Consider the following 22,328-nt stretch of genomic DNA (forward strand, 5'->3'; position numbering starts at 1 on the left):
AGGATTTGGCTCCTCTGCTGACAGTTTCTTGACATGTTTGCTCCCCACCCTCACAATTACAGGCCCTGATTTGAGAGATTAGGGACCATAACTAGTCTCCTAAGAGAGCCCTTTGTCCTGTCTTGCCCCATGCTCCCTCCTTCCTCTATACTTTTGGGAGTTACCTTGCTGAACTCAAACCTCCACTGCCTGTTCATAAAATCCAAACTTCTTGGTCCGCACAAAACTTGTACCCACCTGATCTTTGCTCTCTTTTTCCAACACCTCTCCTCATCAGCCATTCTCCATGCTAGCCTGTGAACCACTTGCCTATGCCTGACTGCCCCATGCAGTTCCATGCTTCAGTCAATGAACAGTTGAGTGCCTCCCACTTGGGTGCTAAGGAATGGGTAGTTTTCCTGCATTCACTCATACTGTTCCTGATAACGTATAATGTCCTACCCAAATCTCTCCCCTTGGAAAACATCCCATGTTTCCAAGTCCCAGTACACAGTCCCTATAATTTTGGCTCTATAGGTTAAAACTAACCAGGTCATTTTCTGTGCTTTAAACCAGCTCTATTGCAGTCTTACTGCTTCTATGTCAATGAGGCCCTAAACTTTGAGGTCCACGCCTGCTTCTTTTCATTCCTATTACCTGCCTAGTACTGGAGACATTATTTCATCTTGGCCCCAGCTAGTTCTTTGGCTTTCATCTACATATGGCAACAAAACAAGCACCGAAAAGCTGCCTTAGACACTACTTACCATTTCACAAGTTAGAAGGGAAATTTAGAACTGTAAGGGACTTGCAGAATCCTAAGGATGAATCTTAAGTAAGGAAACCCAGAGACATTCATCAGAGACACAGGAATGGCTCAGTTTCTTCCACAACCACAAATCAGGGATCTGTGCTTCTTCTACCTTGTTAAGCAACTGATCCAACTGAGCACAACAAAACTTTCCTTTGTCCTAAGTTCAACAGATTCTAGTGTTGTGGAGTACTGGATAAATGCTTCTTTCCAGTTTCCTCTTCCTGTAAATAGCAGAACACATCAGTGTGATAAAATCACCTCATACTACTTCTCAGCCTAATGCTAGCATTGCCTACTTCTGATTTCTCTGAGCTTCAGGGAGATTTAAATCCTTCTTCTTCTGTATTCCCAGAGCACTGTATATACTCTGATATGGGTAGTTCAAAAGTAATATTAATTCTAGACCCTGAAATTACAACAGGTCAGTACCTGGCATATAACGAGCACTCAAATGAATGAAGAATTGGATCTTACTTTAAGGATATGAAGTAAGACTAATTATGTTAATTCTAACCTTAATACTTCCCTTAACATTTAATAAGGGATTATTATCTGTGAACACAGATTTAACATCAGGCAATGGTTTTTGCTACCTGACATACTGAAGTATGTAAAAAAGCATTTATTTAGGAGGACACCATATGTTTAAAAAATCAATTTATTTAAACAGTTGCTACAAAGATAATATACAGTAAGGGAAAAACCACTAATACAATGGAGTTCTCATAGTGGTTGCTTTCATGTACACATACTTAAGATAAATTTAAGTGGTTGGAATAGGCCCAGATAACCTTTATTCTGTGGTGTTGCTATTTCGTGTTTTGACTATTTAAGACATTTTAAGTGATTAAACACAAAGTTTATTTATTTATTTATTTTTTAAATTTATTTGACAGAGAGAGAAATCACAAGTAGGCAGAGAGGCAGACAGAGAGAGAGGGGGAAGCAGGCTCCCCACCGAGCAGAGAGCCCGATGCGGAACTCAATCCAAGGACCCTGAGATCATGACCTGACCCGGAGGCAGAAGCTTAACCCACTGAGCCACCCAGGTGCCCCAAAGTTTAATTATTATTAAACTCCAACTGAATTTGTTGTAAATTAGTGGTAGTAAAACAACAGTTACACTAAAATCTGCTCTTAAATTTGTTCTGATTAGATCACTGAGTAACCGACTCAACTTCCCCATATCACTCATTATGTGACTCATTATCTTGTGATTCTTGATAGCTTATAAAGCAATTTTAATACTTGAAATGCAAGTCTAGCTTGTGGCCTAGTTTTTATAATTTGGTAATTCTACAAAGTATTTGAATGCTGGCTTTAGCAGTGCTACATCTCAACCGTGATATTAAAGACAGCCTCAGTGTAATTGATTTACACACCTGGAGGCACTAAGACACTCAGAAATTACTTCTAACAGTAATTTCCTTGTGGCATCCTTCTTTTAAGGATGGAAACTATACTTTGCAATGAAATGAATAAATCTGTTAGAAGACAAATCTGAGGACTTTTAAAAATTATACAGTACATTAGTAAGTGCTTTAAAAGGTAAACCATCCAATGACATATATGAAAGTTATACTGTGGATGCAAGGTCATAAGGAAACAGACTAAACTTGTTTTTACATCACTTCTACAAATGCTCTCTGGTAACCACACTGTATTATAAAGCAATCAAGAACGTTTGTCTCTCATCAATCTGTGTATGTGTGGACATTTGCATATTTAATTGGCACGGACACTCTCTAAGTATCCAAATTACTTCAATCCTATATCCTTTTACCTCTCAGAGTGGTTTAATGTCACCACAGTGACATATAAAAGGAAAAAAAATAACAAATGCCAAGCTTCTGGGTAAGTAAATCCAAATCAAATTGTTCAACTGATGCTATACTAGCTTATTTCTGCAGGAAAACATAGGTTTCTATAGTTCTAGTAAGTTACTTTATCATTAAACTCCAACTTTACCAACACGGTTTCAAGTAATGAAAATACTTTTGACTTATTGGGAATTATATATAATGCATGGAAAAAAAAGGATTATGTTTTTTTTTTTTGTTTTTTGTTTTTTTAACCATCATCAAACATGTTTTCATCTGAACAAGGGAAATTCTTTTAGTTTAATGTAAGGTTTTCAATGAAACAGAATAAATTTACAATGAAGTTAGTGGGCTCATTCAATAAGTCTTCTAATCTTCAAATTCAGGCCTAATGGAGAACCATGATTACAGGAGAAAAAATAATCTCCTGTGGTCATCATCTTACTGGCTGGTTCCCTTGGAAGGGTGAATTCTATCACAAGTTGCCATGTTTCCAAGATCTGCACAGGGCTTTAAAATGGAACTGCCTGAGAAGATTGAGAAAGCCTTTGTTCTTGGGCTTACACAGTAAGCACTTTGCATGATTCTTAGTCACATTTTTATCCAGAACACAGTGTTACAGGTCACATTTTTCTGGACGATGCATATACTGACTTGTGCTCTATAAATATAAACATATTTACACACAGAATACACACACTGACACGGGGATATGAAGTTAGCCAGCCATCCATAAGAAGAATGGGATAAAAATTGCAGGAAGGGTAGTATACGATGCCAAGCCCAGACAGAATATAGATGCCAATCCCAAGACCGCCGAAGCAAGAACACTTCTCTGATCACGGATAATTATCTTCACATTCTCACAGAACTAGAAAATAAAATTTAAGAATATTAGAAAAGGGGCTGAACCTAAGAAGAATTACCTATACCAAATAGTAAAGCATAATTTTTTCACCTAGTTTTCTATCTAACAGAAAAACTAGAATTTCTCTTAATGACCTTGGAAAGAATTTAAGATGTGAGTAATTCAGTTTCTTGGTTCCACATCCCATAAGTGACTGAAATGATGCTTTAGGCAATGAGGTTCATAATGACAATTTCTAAATACAGAATTTTTATAGAAAACTACAGAGAATGTAACCATATAAAAGTTATTCAGGATTAAAGATTAAAACTTTAAACTGCTTTTCAATAACAATAATATATTCTAAAATTACATAAGCATAGTAGTCTCTAATCTTGAGTGATAAAATTTAGCTTATTATTATTGGTGAATTCAATTCCTACAACTCACATTTGAAAATTTGATGATACCAGTGAAAATGTTCTTCATAAGTCTCAAAATCTAAAGGCATAGAAAGTCTAATTTTTTTTGTCATATCCCATTCCCTGAGTAAATTAAATTCAATCAATTATGTGACATAAAATTGGCTGCCAGAGATAAACGCCTCTGAGGAAAGCATTCTTCTAATATGTGAAATTGTTTTTCTTTAAAAACAATGCACTCAGAAGAAATGGCTTATGTTTGAGTCCTGGCTCAACTCTTGTTAGCTCCAGTAAATCTCATGTAAATCATTTAACTTGTCCAGATTACCCTCTTCTCCATGGGAATAAGGAGGTTGTTGTGAGGATCAGATGAGATCTTTAATGCAAAAGTACTCTGTATTCTTCTACATGCAGCATAAATGTAAGGCATTATGGTGGTTATTATTACTGCTACATCTGTTGACAATTATCTCTACCTCATCACTGTCTGGGCAAAATTTATCAGTGAACTGCTTTTATGTGTGACTTTCACTACTCGTACTAGTTTTAAGCTCCTTTTCTAGACATGACATTGTATATGCTTTGAGGGTGTCCTATACAGTCCTGGACAGCTAGGTTTCTAAGTTCTTAATGGACAGAGTATAAAAGCCCAATATATTTTAATGCACTACCTTGACTGTAGGGTTGTCTCTATCCATACTTTTATACAACTTCTAGACAAATACGAAACTTCCTGTTAGTTATCCAGATGCTGTTTTTCTTACATGTCAAACAGATGATTTGTCTCTTTCTGCTGACCCCAAATATACAATCTTAAAGTGGTGAGGATCAAACTAAATGAAGTTTTCAGGACAATGGGAAAAGTGCTTGGCAAATAATGGGAAGATATGCATTTAGGTAAACGAGTAAGCTGTCTCCATACAATTATGTCCTTTTGTCTTTTCCCCCAATAATTGTTAATTAAGGAAAACAGGGAATCATTGTGGACTCCTTTCCCCCAAAGCAGATTTTTCTCAAGGAGTGTCTTATTTCTAATGTCCTGCTCTTGTTCACTTGGCCATTAGCTCAGAATGCATCTCTAGTCTAGTGGTGCTCAACAGGAGGAAATGTTCTGCATTGCTAGAAGGTGTTAAGAAGCCTGTAAGGGCACTTTCTGAGCACTGAAACCCCAGAAATTAAAAGGGGTATTTGCGTTAATTTTTTAACAATAAAAAGCATTACCAGCAATTAAAAAAGAAGAAGAAGAAGAAGAAGAAGAAGAAGAGTTGAAAAAGCATAAAGCATAGCAATAGTAATTAAAGGGCTTTATAGTTTACAAAACACTGAAATTGTTAATAGTAATATAAAACTCCATTAATTTTATGATTTCTAAACTTGTTAAAAAGAGCTTCACGCTACAAAAAAGCAAAATGTTTTCTTCTAATTTATTTTCCAATTAGTTGCAGTGCTTTCATGAGGGAAAGTGCTCTTCAGAGTGTTTATAAACTCACATTTAACTAAGAGACAACTTGCAACTCTCAGTGTTATGCTTACAGTTGTCTACATAGATGGAGAACCCAGCAATCAGACCCTGCATCAAGTAATCCCTTACATCTCTGAAAAGAAGAAACCAGTCCTCCTTCAGTATTAATGACCTACTTCTCTCAAGGCATATTCAAAAAAACAGTTCTTAGAATTGGAAAATTTAGGATGGGATTTTTTTTCCCCCCAGGAAATCTACTCTGGCCAAATTGTTTGTTACACCATTCAAAGTGGAGACAAAAACTCAGTTTCACAAGAGGTGCTATGCAGCAACAGCAATTAAAACACTTCTTTACTTCTGTAAAACCTTACAAAGTTTCCAAAGATGAAAAACTACTCCAGCTAGTTATTTATGCAGACTAAATATTTTACTACCTCAAAAAAAGCACTTTTTGGGGGGCGGGGGTAAAAATATAGAATACAGTGCTATATGTGTTCCATGAAAATATAGAATACAGTGCTATATGTGTTCCATGTGTTCCATGTGTAACTCCTAATTACTGGATAGAAATACTGTTTTTCCTTAGAGAAATAATTTGCTTGGTTCCTAAGTAAAACTGGAGTGTTTCCTTTTGTACACTTTTGGAGCCAGTGTTTGCAAATGTAGTGAAGTTCATTTCTAATCAGGCCTGGACTGGGGCTGTGATTCTTAAATCATTGCACACTGCTCTAACTATATTTTTATTTTACTTAGAAAAGAATTCCTAGCTTGAGTCTGGTGTAGTTCTATAATCTATCAGGAGTTTCATATACCAATGTATAAAAAGCATAGAATTTGTATGTTCTGCCACAGACGAGAGAAAGATTTTTCCATATGGTCAAAAAATTCATCAAGATGTGGGGCAATACAAAATCGGTTGCATGGACTCATTCTTTTGGTCCACAAAGTATCTAAACATGAAGGCTAAAATGTGAAGCTCATTAGGTGATGGCCCAGGTTTCACTTAAGAGTGAACATTAACAATAACCTCTTTAACAACTACAGCAAAGACTGAGAAAGCATCTAATTGTAAAAGCAGTTGCAGGATTAGAAAGTCAACTATCTTTAAGTTAAGAGGTTTCAAAAGGAAATAAAAAATCCATCCCCTCCACCCCTTTGGATTTGTGAGTAATTTAATCACCGTCAATGCTAATACTGGTTTTATTTTTAAGTGCCCATAAAAATTACAACATTGAATGGATCTTCTTGAAAACTAATTGTTTTGAACTTTGAGGAACCCATAAACAATCCCACCTTTGGAGCTAAGGGTTGAAGGATGCCTAACAATGAGGAAGTCTAGATGGGGATTAAAGCCTTCAAGGAAAAGAATTCAGAATACCAAGGAAATAACTTCTCTGAAGCCAGACACAAGAATAAGGGATCTACCAGGGAGGTCTTTCTACTGGGAATTATGATAGTTTATATTAAGCAAAGGGAATTCACTGTGCAGTTTACAGACGGAGAAACCTGCATGTTTCCTTAATTTTAAAGGCACAACAATTTGTACACAGGGTTATAGATAAAATACAAACGATGAACGCCTTTCTTCAATTGCAATTCTTGGGAAAATTTGCAAGCACACAACGACAGATTTTCTCTCAACCCCCCCCCCCCATCTCCACCTGCCCTTTTGTCATTTCCACGACGCTGGGTGGACACCCTGAGGACCTCTGCAACAATAACTGCGTAGATTTGGAATCGCTGGCAGCGGGACCGTATTTCCACACTCTTTAACCGCGCATTTTGAGGTTACCTTGCAAGGGACAACGCTATTTATTTACTTGGCCTCCTTCAGGAACACCAGAGACCGTTACTCATTCTAGAACTCAATCCCTGATCCCAGAGCATAGAAAAAAGTTAGAGATGGGAAAAGGGTCCCCACCAAACCCACGGGCGAGTCACACATGTACCTTGTCCGCCTGGGGGCTGATCGGGGTGCCAAATCTGCAGTAGGTTACGAAGTGCTCACAGTTGTTCCAAAGTAGGCTGTAGGGAGTCATGCCCAGCAGCTTCTCGGCCCTCTGCGCCACCTCTTCGTTGAGCAGCGCCTTCTTCTTGAGGGACTTGTCCAGGTGATTGACCAGGATGTCGGCTCCGTAGGCGAAGTCCTCCACTGTGTCCACGCGGATGCTGGCTACTCTGCCAATGACGCCCAGGATGAGACGCTTATTGGAGACCACCTTCTGCGTGAGCCCCTTATCGTTGGTCAGGGCCAACAGGATGTCGGGCATCATGTGGGCAACACGGTTGTCGCCCAGGTAGATGCCGTAGTGGGTCAGGTGGGTCCGGGGCACTTCCAGCACGTCGCCGCGGAGGAAAGAGCTGATCTCATAGAAATTATTCCTCGCCTTGTCTTCGGCCGGGGTGCCCGAACTGAAGAGCTTCAAGTTGGAGATGAGAAGCAGCTTCTCCAGCAATTGGGACAGCGCCTCCAGCATCGGGTTCTTCATCCTGCAGGGGAAAGGCAGCGTTGGGGCGGGGGGGGTACCGCAGCCGGTCGCGCACGGGCCGGGGTAAGTGAGCTCGCCGGACTGGGGCGCTGCGCTGCTGCTCACCTGCAGGCAGGCGGCCCAGTGCGCGGAGGACTGCAGCTGCCTTTAAGGGGGGGCGAAAAGGAAAGGAGAGAATCCTGGAGACTGGCTTGGCCGCCCTGTCCTGGGGACTGAGAAGAATGAGAATCTGATCGCGGCAGACCGCGGGAACAGTGGGACCGGCGCTGAGAGCAACAATCCACGAAACCCACCTGGGGGCGGTGCCGGGGCGCAGGGCCGCGCGCGGAGCTCTGGGTTGAAGCCTTCTCTGAGGCCTTTTATCCCAGTCAAGGGGGCGGGGCCGAACGCCGTCACAGACCCTAAGACAGCGCTGATTGGGCCCAGGCTACCAGCGCAGCTCGCTGCGAGGGGCGCGCGGGTTCTTTGGAAGGGGGCTGGCGGGCCCCCTGGGTGCGGTCTTCTTTCCGGAGACCCGATTCCAGATGCAGGTTCCCCCTTAGCACTCGCGACCCAACCTCTTGCATCCTCTAAGCGGCCGTTTAGAGCAGTGGCGGAGGCACTGCAGGGCAAAAGTTTCTGCACCTGCCTGGATTGGGCGTATTCTGGGCACTTCGAGAAAGTTTTCGGTGGAAAAGTCCCCTCTGGCGAGATTTCTGAACCGAACCACCTCCCTCTAAAGAGTTGGATACCCAGAGACCTCGGCTTCCTAAAGTGTTTGCATTTCCTCTGCGAAGCGTGCGCCTCTCCAAAGCCTGCGGATTCCTTCCTAAATTTCCCGGAGACCTAGTCCCACGCGTCTTCGTCCTCCCTTTTACATGCCCCGAATCCTTTTTGCGCTCAGCTGGCGCGCGGGTCGCCTAGAGACCCGCGAGTCCAGGTCCCGCGCTCTGGCGATTGGAACCCAAGGCGCCTCTGTGCTCGGACGCACCAGTGACCGTTGAGCGCGCGGCTCTCAACCGTCAGCAGAAAAACGGCGAAGCCCCCAACGACCGCCTGGAAAGCCAGATTAATATCAAGTTTATTCCTCCGACTTCAGGGTCAGATGGACCCTGCGTGGTTTCACCCAACAAGACGTTGCCGCTTTCAAAGCGCAGCCGCCCGGAGTGGGCAAAGTATGGATGTGGCACTGCTTTCCTTGCCAGAGCGCCTGCAGCGTGACCCAGGCGCAACCGCGAGGATGGTCCACTGGAGCAGCCGGATGAGGGAGCTGTAGACTCGAGGTCCGCGCCAGGCTCCGCACGCGGTGTCCCAACCCTGCTCGAAGTTCGGCGCTAGTGCATTATGTAAATGCTTAAATTCCGCAGACAAAGGCCACAATAGAGAGCCTCGGTTGGCTCCACAAAGCTGCCCGATTCGGGGCTAATAGGTTTTTTCTGAAAGCAGATTCTCCGCTCGCCTGGGGGAGGAGGCTGGCTGTGGATGATGGATGAAGGGCCATTCATCTTACCTGGAAGATGAAGGGGACCATGGAGACCAGGCGGGGAGGAGGCCGTCTCCCAATTATCCTCGGAGGCCCGGCCTTTGCTTCCACCCCGGGTCTGCCATCAGCGTTCTGCCCCAGTCGTCCCGTTTGCCGGTGACTTTTTTGTTCATTTCACAAATGATCCCGAATCACATTAGAGTTCCAGCAAAGAGAAGAAAACTCCATTTCCCACAACCGAATCGAAAGCAGACGATGAAGAAGGGGAGACAGGCAGTGCACTGAAAGTTTAAATCGTTTATTTCCCCAGTCTGCCCCCCCAAAATTTAAAGCGCAGAAGTACGCAGCTGCCAAAATTAAACACCCGCGCGCGTGGGCGTTTGTTAGCTTCCAGCCGCACACCAGCTCAGCCGCTGGATTTTAAAATCTGGGGAGTCTGTGGAAATTCTTAAAAATCTGATCCAGATCTCCGCGCACACGTTAAACTGCAGATCGCACATCTGAACACTCTAGTCTGGTACAGTTCTAAGAAAGCGTAGATGCCGGAACCTCCAGTGTCAGGAGCCAAACGGCTGGGGGAGATCAAAGGGGACTTGGTAATTAGCGATTTCCGTCTCTGGTGGTCACTAATGCGGCTTATTAACGCCTACGACTGACTCCACCTGGGAAATTTGCACAGACAAAAGTACGGAGAACTACAGAGAACTCTTTCAGAGCAAAAAATATTAGGGAGAAATCACCTCGAGACCTTCAATAGCCTCATCCCCCACAAGAGGTTTTGTTAAAGATAAGCAGTGCCAAGCTGATTTGCGTTTCCCCTGCCCCGCCTGAGGAAATTCGGCCCTGGGTAACCCAAAGGAGGCTGCAGAACATTTCCATTTGCCGTGTTTTTGAAGTCTTCTGAGACTTCTTAATCAGGGAATGGTTAGGGAAGATTAGGCAGCTTCTCAACTGAAAAAATGCAGCGTCCTCCAATGAGCTCTTGCTGGCTCAACTGATTTGCCCTCCCCATGGTAACCCTACTTTACAAAAGGCAACTCTCAACCTTCTTAGACTTGTATATATTTTTTGTGGCTGAGCAGTTAGTTTCTGATTGCTCCCTTAGAGGCACACTTCAAAAATTTGTTTATATGGGCGCCTGGGTGGCTCGGTGGGTTAAGCCGCTGCCTTCGGCTCAGGTCATGATCTCAGGGTCCTGGGATCGAGTCCCCCATCGGGCTCTCTGCTCAGCAGGGAACCTGCTTCCCTTCCTCTCTCTCTGCCTGCCTCTCTGCCTACTTGTGATCTCTCTCTGTCAAATAAATAAATAAAATCTTTTTAAAAAATTTGTTTATATGCTAATAGTCACACTCCCACTAATAGACTGCATCAATATTAGGTAAACTGGGAAGGGAAAGTGCTGTTAGAAGGAAAGGCCCACGAAAAATCTGATGTTCGAAATTTCTCCTTGGGGGTGCCTGAGTGGCGCAGTCTGTTAGGCATGGGACTCTTGGTTTCTGCTGAGGTTGTAACCTCTGGGTCCTGAGATCCAACCCCAGTGTGGGATCTGCTTAAGGCTCTTTCTCTGCCCCTCCCCGCCCCCGCACTTTCTCTGTCTCTCTAAAATAAATAAATAAATCCTTTAAAAAAAATTTTCTCCTTCCTTAAACCAGAAATCATTCACTTAGAACAAGGAGCATCCCCATGGGTTGCTAGAAAGATCCCTTGTTTTCCAGATTGTATGAAAGTCAGCTACTTTCAACAAGTCTCCATGTGCAAATGCCTTGAATGCATTAGAATGGGTCACCAGGTCTGGCCTGGGAATTCTAAAAGAGCTGAGGCTTTCCAGGTCAACACACAGACTTCACTGAAAGTTTCACGAACTCTGACCTCAGTTACCACTTCCCTATCCTCCCAGTAGATAGTGAGAACAACCCCACCTGTAGTTCTCAAGTCTGGGTCCATTTCTCCCAGCGGTACAGGCCAAGACTGTGCTGGGTTTCTGTGCAAAGGAGGTTGAAATCGGGCCTCATAAAGCCCACCTAACTTGTGCGCTTCATCTTGGTACCCTTGGGTCCCTGGGAGCCCATCATGGGTCCCAGGAGAAAGAGGTCCCACTCTCAGAGACAAGGTGCATAGTCCAGTGGAAATGTGGAAGGCTAACAGATTTCCTGCCTGCAAACTTCTTTCATCTGGAGCCTCCTTGTTCCTCAGAGAAGTCTTTAGAGAATATGATCACAAAATTCTGTGCTTCCTATGTGCTTGGCCCCGAAGTAAGCATTTTCTCACTTCATCCTCATTACCCTGTGAATTATCATCTTCATTTTACATAGGAAGAAACTGAGGCTTATAATTTTGCCTCCATCACTGTGTTGGTGTGGATCAGGACTCATCTACAGGTTTCTTTGCCCCCGGGGCCATCACCACTGGGGAAGGACTGACCTTCCATCAGTTTGTCCACCTGTTATCCATTCATTTATTAAGTACCTGCTATGTGGCTGGTGCTTATGCTTGCCTTGGAAAGTCAATGAAATACCTAACCCTAAACTTAGATCCCATGCCTTTTCTTTTTAATTTGGACTTCATTTCCCTGCTTCTCTAGTGCCATGGGGGTTTAATTTTTAGCATCAGTTGTTTTCCTATAGTGGTGAGGAAGGTCTGGTGAAGATTCTGGTTAATAGTCTTCCCTCACCAGGAATGCCCCAGCACTTGAGTGGCCATGTTCCACACCCTCCTTAGATATAGGTGTTCGGGGTCTTGTTCAGGGGCACGGGCTCAGAAGCAGAACCTAGTTTATCCCAGACATCTCACCTCTTACACCTTCTTTCCCCTGGCCCCTAAGCCTGATGAATTTGGTTTTCTAAACTTCATGCATCGAAATTATTGCCCTTCTTTAGCATGATTTTGTTGTTGTTCTTAGATTTTTAAGATTATTAAACTTGGGGACACATAAATAATGATAATCCTATCATTTGTTTTTCTTCTGAGCTATCCTTCTGCCTTCATTTTACTTACAAATGCTCAGGTCTGGCCCCATGGACACAGAGGCCCTAACTGGTTAATTCTAAGGGAGTGGGGAGAATAAAGGCTTTGTGCACTTTCCTCTGGAAGCAGGAGGAAAAGAACAGATTCCTTTTCATGGAGATTCCACACTCAGTGCTACCTAACTAGAGTGTTAGTAATCAATTACCTCCTGGGAGGAAGACTTCCTTCCCCCAGCTTCCTTCCGGGTTGGCCAGCACCTTAGTATGAGGGCCTCAGACCTGCCTATTGTCTTTAGAAAGATTAAAGGCTGCAGTTCCAGCCAGACAGGATTTAGGGGTTTTTGTTGTTGTTGTTGTCGTTGTTGTTTACTTGTTTTTTGCTTTGCTAACCACAAAATAAGAAGATTGAGCAAAAAACCAAGAATGTGTATTTAATATCAAGAATCAAGACTCAAGTAAGTACATCTTCATATAAATGAATAACAGGTTGAGGCAGCTGTGACATGGAGGAAGGAGGCAAAAATCCCAAGTTTAGGCCTTATAGTGCCATTTACAGCTAAATGAATTCAGACAAGTCACTTGTCATCTCTGAGCCTCAATGTCATATTTCTAAAATAATATTTCAAAGGGATGCTTGGAGGATTAAACACCGTATCACTATACAAACATTCATAACATAACATGTTGTCTATCATATGATTTGTATTATTCTTCAAAGAATCAAAGTAAGGCAGGGGTGCTTTTCCTCTTCGCTGTAACAGCACAGCTATCCAAGAACGCAGTGTCGACGAAGGATATGCTTTTGCTCAGAGACCCCTCCTGATGACTCGGCCTGGAGCCACGAGGGTGAGCAGAAAGTAGGCACATAACCGTTCTGGAGTTGAGTGCAACCACAGAGGGACAGTCAATAGACAGTGGGCCTAGGGAGAATCACACTGGGGAGATCCGGAAGCTTCCACAGAGCTCTGCTCCTCCGGCTGCTCACCACCAATGAAGCCATTTATAATTTATAAGACCAGAGATAAAGGCCAGTCTTTTCTTTGAAGATGACTCTCGAGACATACAAAACCCCAGATGTCCATGTTTGAAATGATCAAATGACATAATACCAAGGAATGATTAAAAATTCCAAGATGCGGGGCGCCTGGGTGGCTCAGTGGGTTAAGCCGCTGCCTTCAGCTCGGGTCATGATCTCAGGGTCCTGGGATCGAGTCCCGCATCGGGCTCTCTGCTCAGCAAGAAGCCTGCTTCCCTCTCTCTCTCTCTCTCTGCCTGCCTCTCCGTCTACTTGTGATCTCTCTCTGTCAAATAAATAAATAAAATCTTAAAAAAAAAAAAAAATTCCAAGATGCCCCATGGCATGTAAAACACATCTCATGTCAAAATACGATAACTGGCAAACTATGTGACTTCTTAGTAACTTCCTCTTGCTTCCTTCCAATTTTAACTTGTCATGGTAAGGCAACAGTAAATATGTAAATATGTAATATGTAATGTAGTGTAAATATGTATATGTAAATAGTAAATATGAACATCTGATGCCCCAGATTTGTTAATAAAAGCAAATGTAGCAATAGTCTTTGGTTGCATATTTGAAAGGCAAATAAATATACCACCACTATATTCATATATAAAATATACAAAGGAATGAGATATTGTTATCACCCAAAGAGAACAGTATTGGCGATCACCAGTAATGCTAAGTACTGGGAACTGTATAAATCCCATGTTATTCATTATATTTCAAAAATCCTTTGTAAATGCATAGACATTCTAAGGATATAATGACAGGTTACTGAAGGCCAAACTTCCTTAATATCAGGATTAGCTTTAGATGCTCCTATCTGATGGTGTGTGAGATCTGAGACTCCTGGGGCCTAGAAGGCCTCATGTGTAAAGTGTCTTGAGCCAGGTTAGAATGAGATGCTCTCTAAACCCTCCAAGTGTGAATGGTCCTGGGGCTTAGGAAAATCTGATGACCCAGGCCCTTCAGAGAGTCTTCATCATTGTTCTTCGTGAATTTTCACAGGGAGTAATTACCAGAAAAAGAAGATAAATCATTGTCCAGTGCTTAGAAAATCTAAGTAGGATTCACAATAACTGCTTTAAACAATGCAATGCCTCATTGAATTAAAAAAAAAAAAGTGAGAGAAATCACTCATACTCCAGTGAAGTAGTCATTCCACAAAAAGGGCAGGAGAGACAGAGCATAATTTATAGATTAAATAGAAGAAATCTTCAGGATTTTTCTCTACTTATTTAATCTTTCAATGTAGAATAGCTATCAATTTTTTTCTTTTTTCAGGATGCCAAACTCAGGAAGAATCAATAAGAAAGAGTAATTATTGATATTGTAAAAAGAAAAAAAGTGTATTGCCAAGATTATTGACCAAAAATGTGACTTCAAACAACCTCATTTTAACAATATTATCTAGAAATGCATCATTCTTGATTTAAACTAAGTATTTGTAAGTGTTCTGAGTTCACAGTGGGCATTAAATAGAACTCCCAACTTACAATTTTATTATAAAGTTACATTTATTTGAATTAGCTGAGAAACCTTAAATCTTATTGGTTAATATTTCAAGATTATTCCTGTTTTTAAAATTGTATTACGTTGGATATAGAGTCATCATTCTGAGTCAACTTCAAAGTCCTATTGACCCTAAAATTCCATCCATACCTTTTTGAGAAGGATGAAAGTAATACATTTTAGTATTTTTTCATTAGCCAAACGTCAAATTTATAAAATTGTCAAATGTCATAAAATAATGAAATATTAACATAATTTGTTATATTTAACTAATTTTAAATTACAGATTATATATCCAAAAATTGTACATATCAATAAAATGTTTCCATGCTTTTATAGCCAAATGGATTAGATGAAGTGTACATACTTATAATATTTGCCTATTTCTGAAAAAGCCTATATTTGTTTCTCCCAAATAATTAAGAACCCAGGGGGGCCTGGATCAGACCAGTGGGTCAAAAGAAAGGTCTAGGCAAATTTGTTGACTGTCCATAGTTCTCATGTAATGAGAATGAAAATGGGCTGAATGTTCAAGCATGTCTACTCTGTAGCCAGACTGCCCGGGTTTAAATCCTAGCTCTTTTATTCATAGCTATGTGACCTTGGGCAAGTGGTTTAACTCCTCTGTTCTGAGTTATCTCCACTTTCAAATGAGAATGCTAATAAAAATGATGGATATTTCATAAGGTTGTTGTAAGGATTAAAAAATTAATATGTATATGTTCCTTTAAGACCTAGTAAGAACTCAAGAAAGGAGTTTTCTTTCTGGAACACATTCAACAATCTATTGATTGCCCATAGCATGCAGGAAAATTTGCTAGAGGCAGCAAAGATCCATAGGGTAGTAGAAAATTCTAGAAATGGGGATGGGAGAATTCTAATCTCTAATCCACTTCAACAAATGATGTTGTTCTCCAGGTGAGTCTCAAGTTCTGTGTGGGCACCCAGAAATACCACAATAAATGAGATTTAGTCCCCTTCCTAATGAAACACAGAGCCATTAGGTAGGGAACAGATAGACCTGAATAAACTTCCATAGTCCAATGTGGCACACTGAACAGTCACAGGCACTAACGGTGCTGGGACACTTCTGAGGGAGTGATCATTTTTAATTGGGGCAAGAACAGTGAGAGAAGGAAAAGCACCTAAGTTGTGCCATAAGGAGTCAGAGTTTGCCAGGTACACAGATGGACCTGGTTGGTGCCAAGAGGCCAGGCAAAGGCACAGCATGAATAAAGGCAAGATTTTTTAAAAAGCCTTTGGTGTATTTTGCAAGTTCTACTAGAATATAGGGTGTACGCTTCTCTCAGAGAGGTTAGAACTCCCACTGGCAGTTTGTGGGGTCCAGGTTGCAAAGGCCTCCCATGCCTTGCTGGGACTTCAGGCTTCACTGCAAAGGCAGCAGAGAACCAGTGCAGGCTTACAAGAAGAGGAATGATTTGCTCCAAGGTAATTCTGAAGGCAGGATGGAGAAAGGATTGAAGGAAGAAGGGAGAGAAACTGGAGGCAGAGACCAGTTGGATGGCCATGTTGTGGTCCAGGGAAGAGAGCTAGAGTAAGATGTGGGGAGGGGGATGAGATGGAGGGGCATGTTAAAAAGATGAAAGATACTTCTGGAGACAAACTGCCAAGACTGGTAACCTGGTTGCAGTGGGGGTGGTAGGAGTGGTAAGAGGAGTAAGGTGGGTCCAGGCATGACTCTCAAGTTCCTTACTGGAGCAACTGGACCAACAGTAAGAGGAGGAGGAAGGGAAGAATAAGAACAGGTTTATGGAAGGAAGAAAATGAGTTTAATTTCTGATATATTTTCCTTCTGCTTTTCCTCATCCCATAGGTTACTGGCTTAGACTAAAGCACAGATGAAGAGGTGAGTTGTTTTTAGCAACTTTCCACTTCTTTCCTTTAACCAGTAACAGAAGCTTGAGAATGATTTCATGAGCCTCAGATAATTCAAGTGATAGACTGAAAAAGAGCGGAGCTACAGAGAAGCTGCATTTAGCATAATTTATGTACTTCTAGCCTCCTAAAATTTAGATCAAATAAAATCATTTCAATGGTTTCTCATGTTTGAGATACTAAGTATTCGATGTGGTAAGAAATATGAAAGATGTAAACGAGTATAAAGTACACTTACTGTTACAAATTTCCTTTCAGGCAAGTTTTACTGAGAATGTTTTTCCCATGTGAGATACCTCAGCATCACTTCCTGGAGCCTCCTTTCAAGAGCCTCCAACTGAACAGGTCTGAGGTGGAGGGAGGCTTCATTCTAACGAGCACCCCAGGTGATTTTCAGGTAAGTGGCCCTCACACCTTGAGAACCACCTTGTTTAAAGCTGTTCTTCTTTGCAATTCTGCCAAACCCCAGGTCATTGACAAAAGTTAATGGGGCTCAGTGAGGTTGACACTGGAGTTCTCCTGGTAAGGTGACTCGTACATATATACGTGAGAACTTAAAAGAAACTCCCACTACACGAGATTTTGTAACAACACTTTTATTAAAAATTACATAGCTGCCACTAGTTATCAATGATCATTAAGAAGATCTAAACATAGAAGTGTTTCAAAGTAATAAGCAAATTTTAAGACTAAGTGATACACTGGGCTGAACTAGTTACTGATTTGACTTCCTTCTTAGGATGACGCTGGCATACTTCAACCCAGTTCCATAGTACGGGGATGGCTTCAGTTAGTTCTAGACAACGATAATATATACAAACTTTCTTTGCCTCAAATAATGGCTTTCCTTAGTCTACAGAATACCAACTACTCTTTACTTCAAGATGAAATCATATATGAACTGTTTTCTTAAATCTTGAGATGCAAGTTTTCTAAGCAACATTCATAATGAAGATAACTGTTTTGCATCAAGTTCTCCAAAGAGCCTTCCCTCCTATGTTCTTCCTCATTCTGAAGGGGAAATTCTGTAGTATTAGTGCATATGTTATATTTCATAGAATGTTGTTGATATGGGCTAATGTCAACAACACATGGAAATGACACAACAGGGAGATCATTCAGGGTTTAGGAGCTCACCTGTGGATTGCTCCTCAGTGAGGTGGTGCTTCCACCACCAAGAGAATTTTCAACACAAAGTTCAATACATATGTTTCTAACAATCCATATCTATAGAATTAAGAAAAGATGAACTATAATAAATTTTGCTACAAAAGGGCTGCTAAAGGAAGTGGTTTCCTCCCAAGAAAACCTTATGCCAGCTTTATTATATACATAAAAAAATTAAGAAAGGAGATTTAGATGTAAATACACATATAAATAGATCTTTTACTCAAGAATGCCCTGAGTGAGAGGTGCCTGGATGGCTCAGTTGGTGCTGCTGACTCCTGATTAAGGCTCAGGTCATGATCTCAGGGTTGTGAGATCAAGGCCTGTGTCAGGCTCTGCGTGGAACCTGCTTAATATTCTCTCTGTCCCTCCCTGCTCATGCTCTCTCTCTCTTAAAAAAAAAAAAAAATTTAGTGAGTGAAACACCAAGGCTGAATTCACCCTCATGCAAGATAACCTTTACTCAAAAAAGAAAAGCACTTGTAAAAGGGAAGAGAATGGTATTTTTTCTTTCAACCTCTGATATAATTACAAATAGTTGCAAAAATTATGTAAAGAATTCTCATGTATTCTCCACCCAGATTTTCCAAATTTTGCTTTATCCTTTCTCTCTCTGTACACACACACACACACACACACACACACACACACACTTATATGTTTTTTCTGAACTATTTGAGAGTAAGTTGTAGATGTGATTCCCCTTTATCCCTAAATTCTTCAATGTCCTTCCTAAAAGTAGACATTCTCTTAAATATCATGGTATCATTATCAAAAATCAGAAAATTAACATCACTACAGTGATCTAAACTACAAATTTATTTAGGATTTGCCAATTACCCTAGTAATGTCTGCTATTGTGAAAGAAAATTCCAATTCATTGATTGCGGTACTTTGTTACAGTTGGCTCATCTTTAATCTAGGACAATTCTTCAATCTCTTTCTTTCACAACATTGACATTTTTGAGGAATGCAGACCCACTCTTTTATAGCATATCGACCAATATGTGTCTGATATTTCTCTTGATTAGGGTATGCATTTTTGGCAGAAATGCCACAAGAATACTGTTGTTTTCCTTTTCATATCAGGAGGCGCATGATGTTGATTTAGTCAATTCTGGTTAATGGGTTACTATCGGGAAAGAGAAAAAGCAGTCCCTGACACCTGGCATCTGAGAATGCCACCGGCCAGGCCTTGGGGTTGCTAGGAGAGATACTGGCACCCGGAGCTCGGCCTTGGCATTCTTGTGTTGAACATAAACTGTTTCACAGAACATCAATATTCGTCAAGGCCACTCTGGGACCTTGTGACAAGACCCCTCCCTTATCATGTCTGAATGCAGACAAAACAATGAACACTGTCATCATTGCACAAATGGCCAATCCTCCCTTTCTCCTGGCTAAAATATGTATGCCTGTGACTGCTTTGCCAATTGCAGCTCTCTCTTCAGCCCACTCTTCCTTCTGCATAAGATTTCCGGAGATAGCCAGTGATAGGGTTGCCCACAATTCCTGATAGCTTCCGATCCAGAACCGCTCACTTTACCTCTCTCCAGAGTTACCTAACACTCTCTCACTGGACTGCCTCATGGTTTCCCATGGGGTGCATTCTTCCTTACCACCACCATTCATAATCCCAGCTTGTTCAATACAGGTGTGTTCCCGGTGGTCTCAGCCTGCAAGGCACTGATGCTAGTGATGCTAACTTTGTTCAGTTGGGACTGTTTCTATGTCTTGGTGATGTCTAACTTTCTAGCACAGTTTTAGCATCCATTGCTTGAATCAGTTCTTACCAAGCTGGTTGCCTGGGATGTTGTGATTGATAATAAGAATTATATTTGGTCTTCCTTCCATTTCTGACACAAAGCTCCTAAAACCTTTGGAATTTCTTAAGTGATGAGAGCAATAAAGATGTCTTTTGTTATGTTAATGAGGTGACTTTTGTAATGCCTCTAGATCACCTAAGGATGGGGGTTGTCACCAGAGGAACAAACCATATAATTAGAAGGTTCGAAGTTTTAGCCCCATTCCCCTTACCTCCAATGAGGGGGGAAGGGCTAGAGGTTAAATCAGTCACCAATGGCCAGTGATTTAATTAACCATGCTTATGTAATGAAGCCCCCATTAAAAACTCCATGGGACAGGGTTCCAAGAACTTCCAAGTTGGTGAGCACCTGGAGATGCAGGGAGACTGCCACTCCTGGAAGGAGCCCAGAAGTCCCAGTGTTTTCCCATACACCTTGCTCTATGCATCTCTTCATTTGACTAATTGTTGAGTTGTATCCTTTTACAACAGATAGGTAATCTAGTGAATAAATGGGTTTCCTGAGTTCTGTGAGCTGCTCTAGCAAATCAGTCAAACCCAAGGAAGGAATCATGGGAAATTCTCTCTTATAACCAATCGATCAGAAATACAAGTAATTAACTAGGCTTTAGACTAGCATCTGATGTAGGGGTGGAAGGGAAGAGTCCCGTATAACTGAGCCCATAACCTGTATCTATCTCTAGGTTTTTGTGTCCTAGTTTGCTATATCCAGGTAGATGGTGTCAGAATTGAGTTGAATTGTAGGATACCCATTTGAACTTGGTGTTCAGAGAATTGTTGGTGTTTAAGGAAAACTGTACTCCAATCTTGCCCCATTGAAACTTGGTCGAGGAATCCAAAATACTACCAAATGTTAATTTTCCTATTTTCATCATCCTTTCTACAGTAAGAAATTAGATTTCTACCATAAGGAAAAGCTTTCTATTCTCCCCTACTTATTAATATTATTTTGGACCTCATCGTATTCTTATTTTATCCAGTGGGTTATAACCCATTAATATGTTATTTATTTTGATGGTCAAATTATTACAAGTTTGTCTTGTGGGAGTTCCTTCAGACTGGCTTGTGTATTCTTTGGATTTTTCTCTCATTCTTTGAACATTTCTCTACTTTTTGCCACCACAAGGTGTTCCGAGCTTATCTTTTCTTTCCTACCTCAATCCTTAATTAACCATTTATCCACACAGCCCTTGTTAGTCCTAGTGTAGAATGATATTTAGAAATAAAAATCTGGATATTTGGGAAATTCATTACAACTGCTCCTAGGCCCTCTCGGCTGACAGGAAAAAAAGGGGGTATGCACATACGCATGTATATTCATGCCCACATACATTGTAATCTGTATTTATTTCCATGTCTATCTTTACATACCAAAAACCATAAGTTTATCCTGATACCACTAATCTAGCCCCATAGGGGTCCTTGTAAAATTGAAAGGCACTTTAAATACACATCATGGATGAAAGGTTAAAAGCATGTCTTTGACAATGGTCCTTATGGGCAAGCATGTCTAGTGCTGTATATTAGCAATCCCTCTTCAAAAAGCTCTGCTTAGAGTCTAGCCAAAGTTTCTTCCAGCCACCATCCTTACAGTGACTGGTCTGTCTTCCCAAGTGTCAGCAGTGGTAATGATGCCCTACATATAAGCACAGGCTTCTGCCAATCCTAAGTTGATTTTCCCCACTGTTTCATTGACAGCTGAAGAAGACTTATGCTATGGTGAAACTTGCATTTTAACATACAAAAACATCCTTCCAGTTTCTTTGGTATGGCATCAGCCCCAGCACTGGCATACTGCCATCAGCCTTAAAATTCAAAACTGTTTGCCCAGGCTGCAAAATTGGTGGTAGAAAGCAAGAAGTCTATACACAGCACATATTATGTTAATCATGAGGGCTGGTATCAAGATGTTATTTTTTTCCCCTAAGATTTTTTGCCTTCAAGCTTTAGTCTTTGAGCATGGACCAAGCTGCATACCACAAAGTATATGCTGAAGTCAGACAATCTCAATAGATAGTTCATGGGAGTATTAACAGGGAAGATTCGCTAATGACCAGGGAAGATTCACAGGGAAGATTCACTAATGACCACAAGCATGTGCACAAACATGCATGGAAGTCATTCAGAGAAGATTTGAATGGGGAGGGTCACAGGGGTATTATGAGTATTGTGGGTATTGAGGGGTACTTTTTTTTTAAAGATTTTTATTTATTTATTTGACAGACAGAGATCACAAGTAGGCAGAGAAGCAGAGAGAGAGAGAGAGGAGGAAGCAGGCTCCCTGCTGAGCAGAGAGCCCGATGCGGGACTTGATCCCAGGACCCTGGGATCATGACCTGAGCCGAAGGCAGAGGCTTTAACCCACTGAACCACCCAGGCGCCCCTATTGAGGGCTATTTTGACCAAGATATGTATCCGTGAAAGGAGAAACAGAAATGAGGAAGTTAAATGAAAAGGGAAAGTTATAGTTACCACTGCTTGGATATAGTATAGATATCTGTCCTCTAGTAACAAATTATTTTCCTTCTAATATTTTAAAAATTATTTTTATTAATTTCTTAAATAATGATGTGGAAAAATTGATATAATTGCAACTATGCAAGAATATATAAAAGCAATACAATTATTATGGATGCAGAATATCATGAT

General features: G+C 41.3%; 1 protein-coding gene across 1 annotated transcript; it reads right to left on the reverse strand.

Annotated features, from left to right (window-relative positions):
* Positions 1-1,433: 1,433 nt before the first annotated feature.
* On the reverse strand, positions 1,434-8,205 carry LRAT (lecithin retinol acyltransferase). The gene is made up of 3 exons (XM_047717844.1): positions 8,127-8,205; positions 7,294-7,834; positions 1,434-3,484 (listed from the first exon to the last, which is right to left on the reverse strand). The coding sequence occupies exons 2-3, from the start codon at positions 7,831-7,833 to the stop codon at positions 3,332-3,334; spliced, it is 693 nt and encodes a 230-aa protein (XP_047573800.1). The 5' UTR covers position 7,834; positions 8,127-8,205; the 3' UTR covers positions 1,434-3,331.
* Positions 8,206-22,328: the final 14,123 nt, after the last annotated feature.

This window comes from Lutra lutra, chromosome 2, assembly GCF_902655055.1.
Source record: "Lutra lutra chromosome 2, mLutLut1.2, whole genome shotgun sequence".
NCBI classification, from domain to species: domain Eukaryota; kingdom Metazoa; phylum Chordata; class Mammalia; order Carnivora; family Mustelidae; genus Lutra; species Lutra lutra.

Coding starts and splice junctions, on each gene's coding strand:
- LRAT (XM_047717844.1), bottom strand. CDS start 7,833: ATGAAGAACCCGATGCTGGAGGCGCTGTCCCAATTGCTGGAGAAGCTG. Junction 3,485..7,293: donor TCAGCCCCCAGGCGGACAAG/GTACATGTGTGA, acceptor TTTATTTTCTAG/TTCTGTGAGAATGTGAAGAT.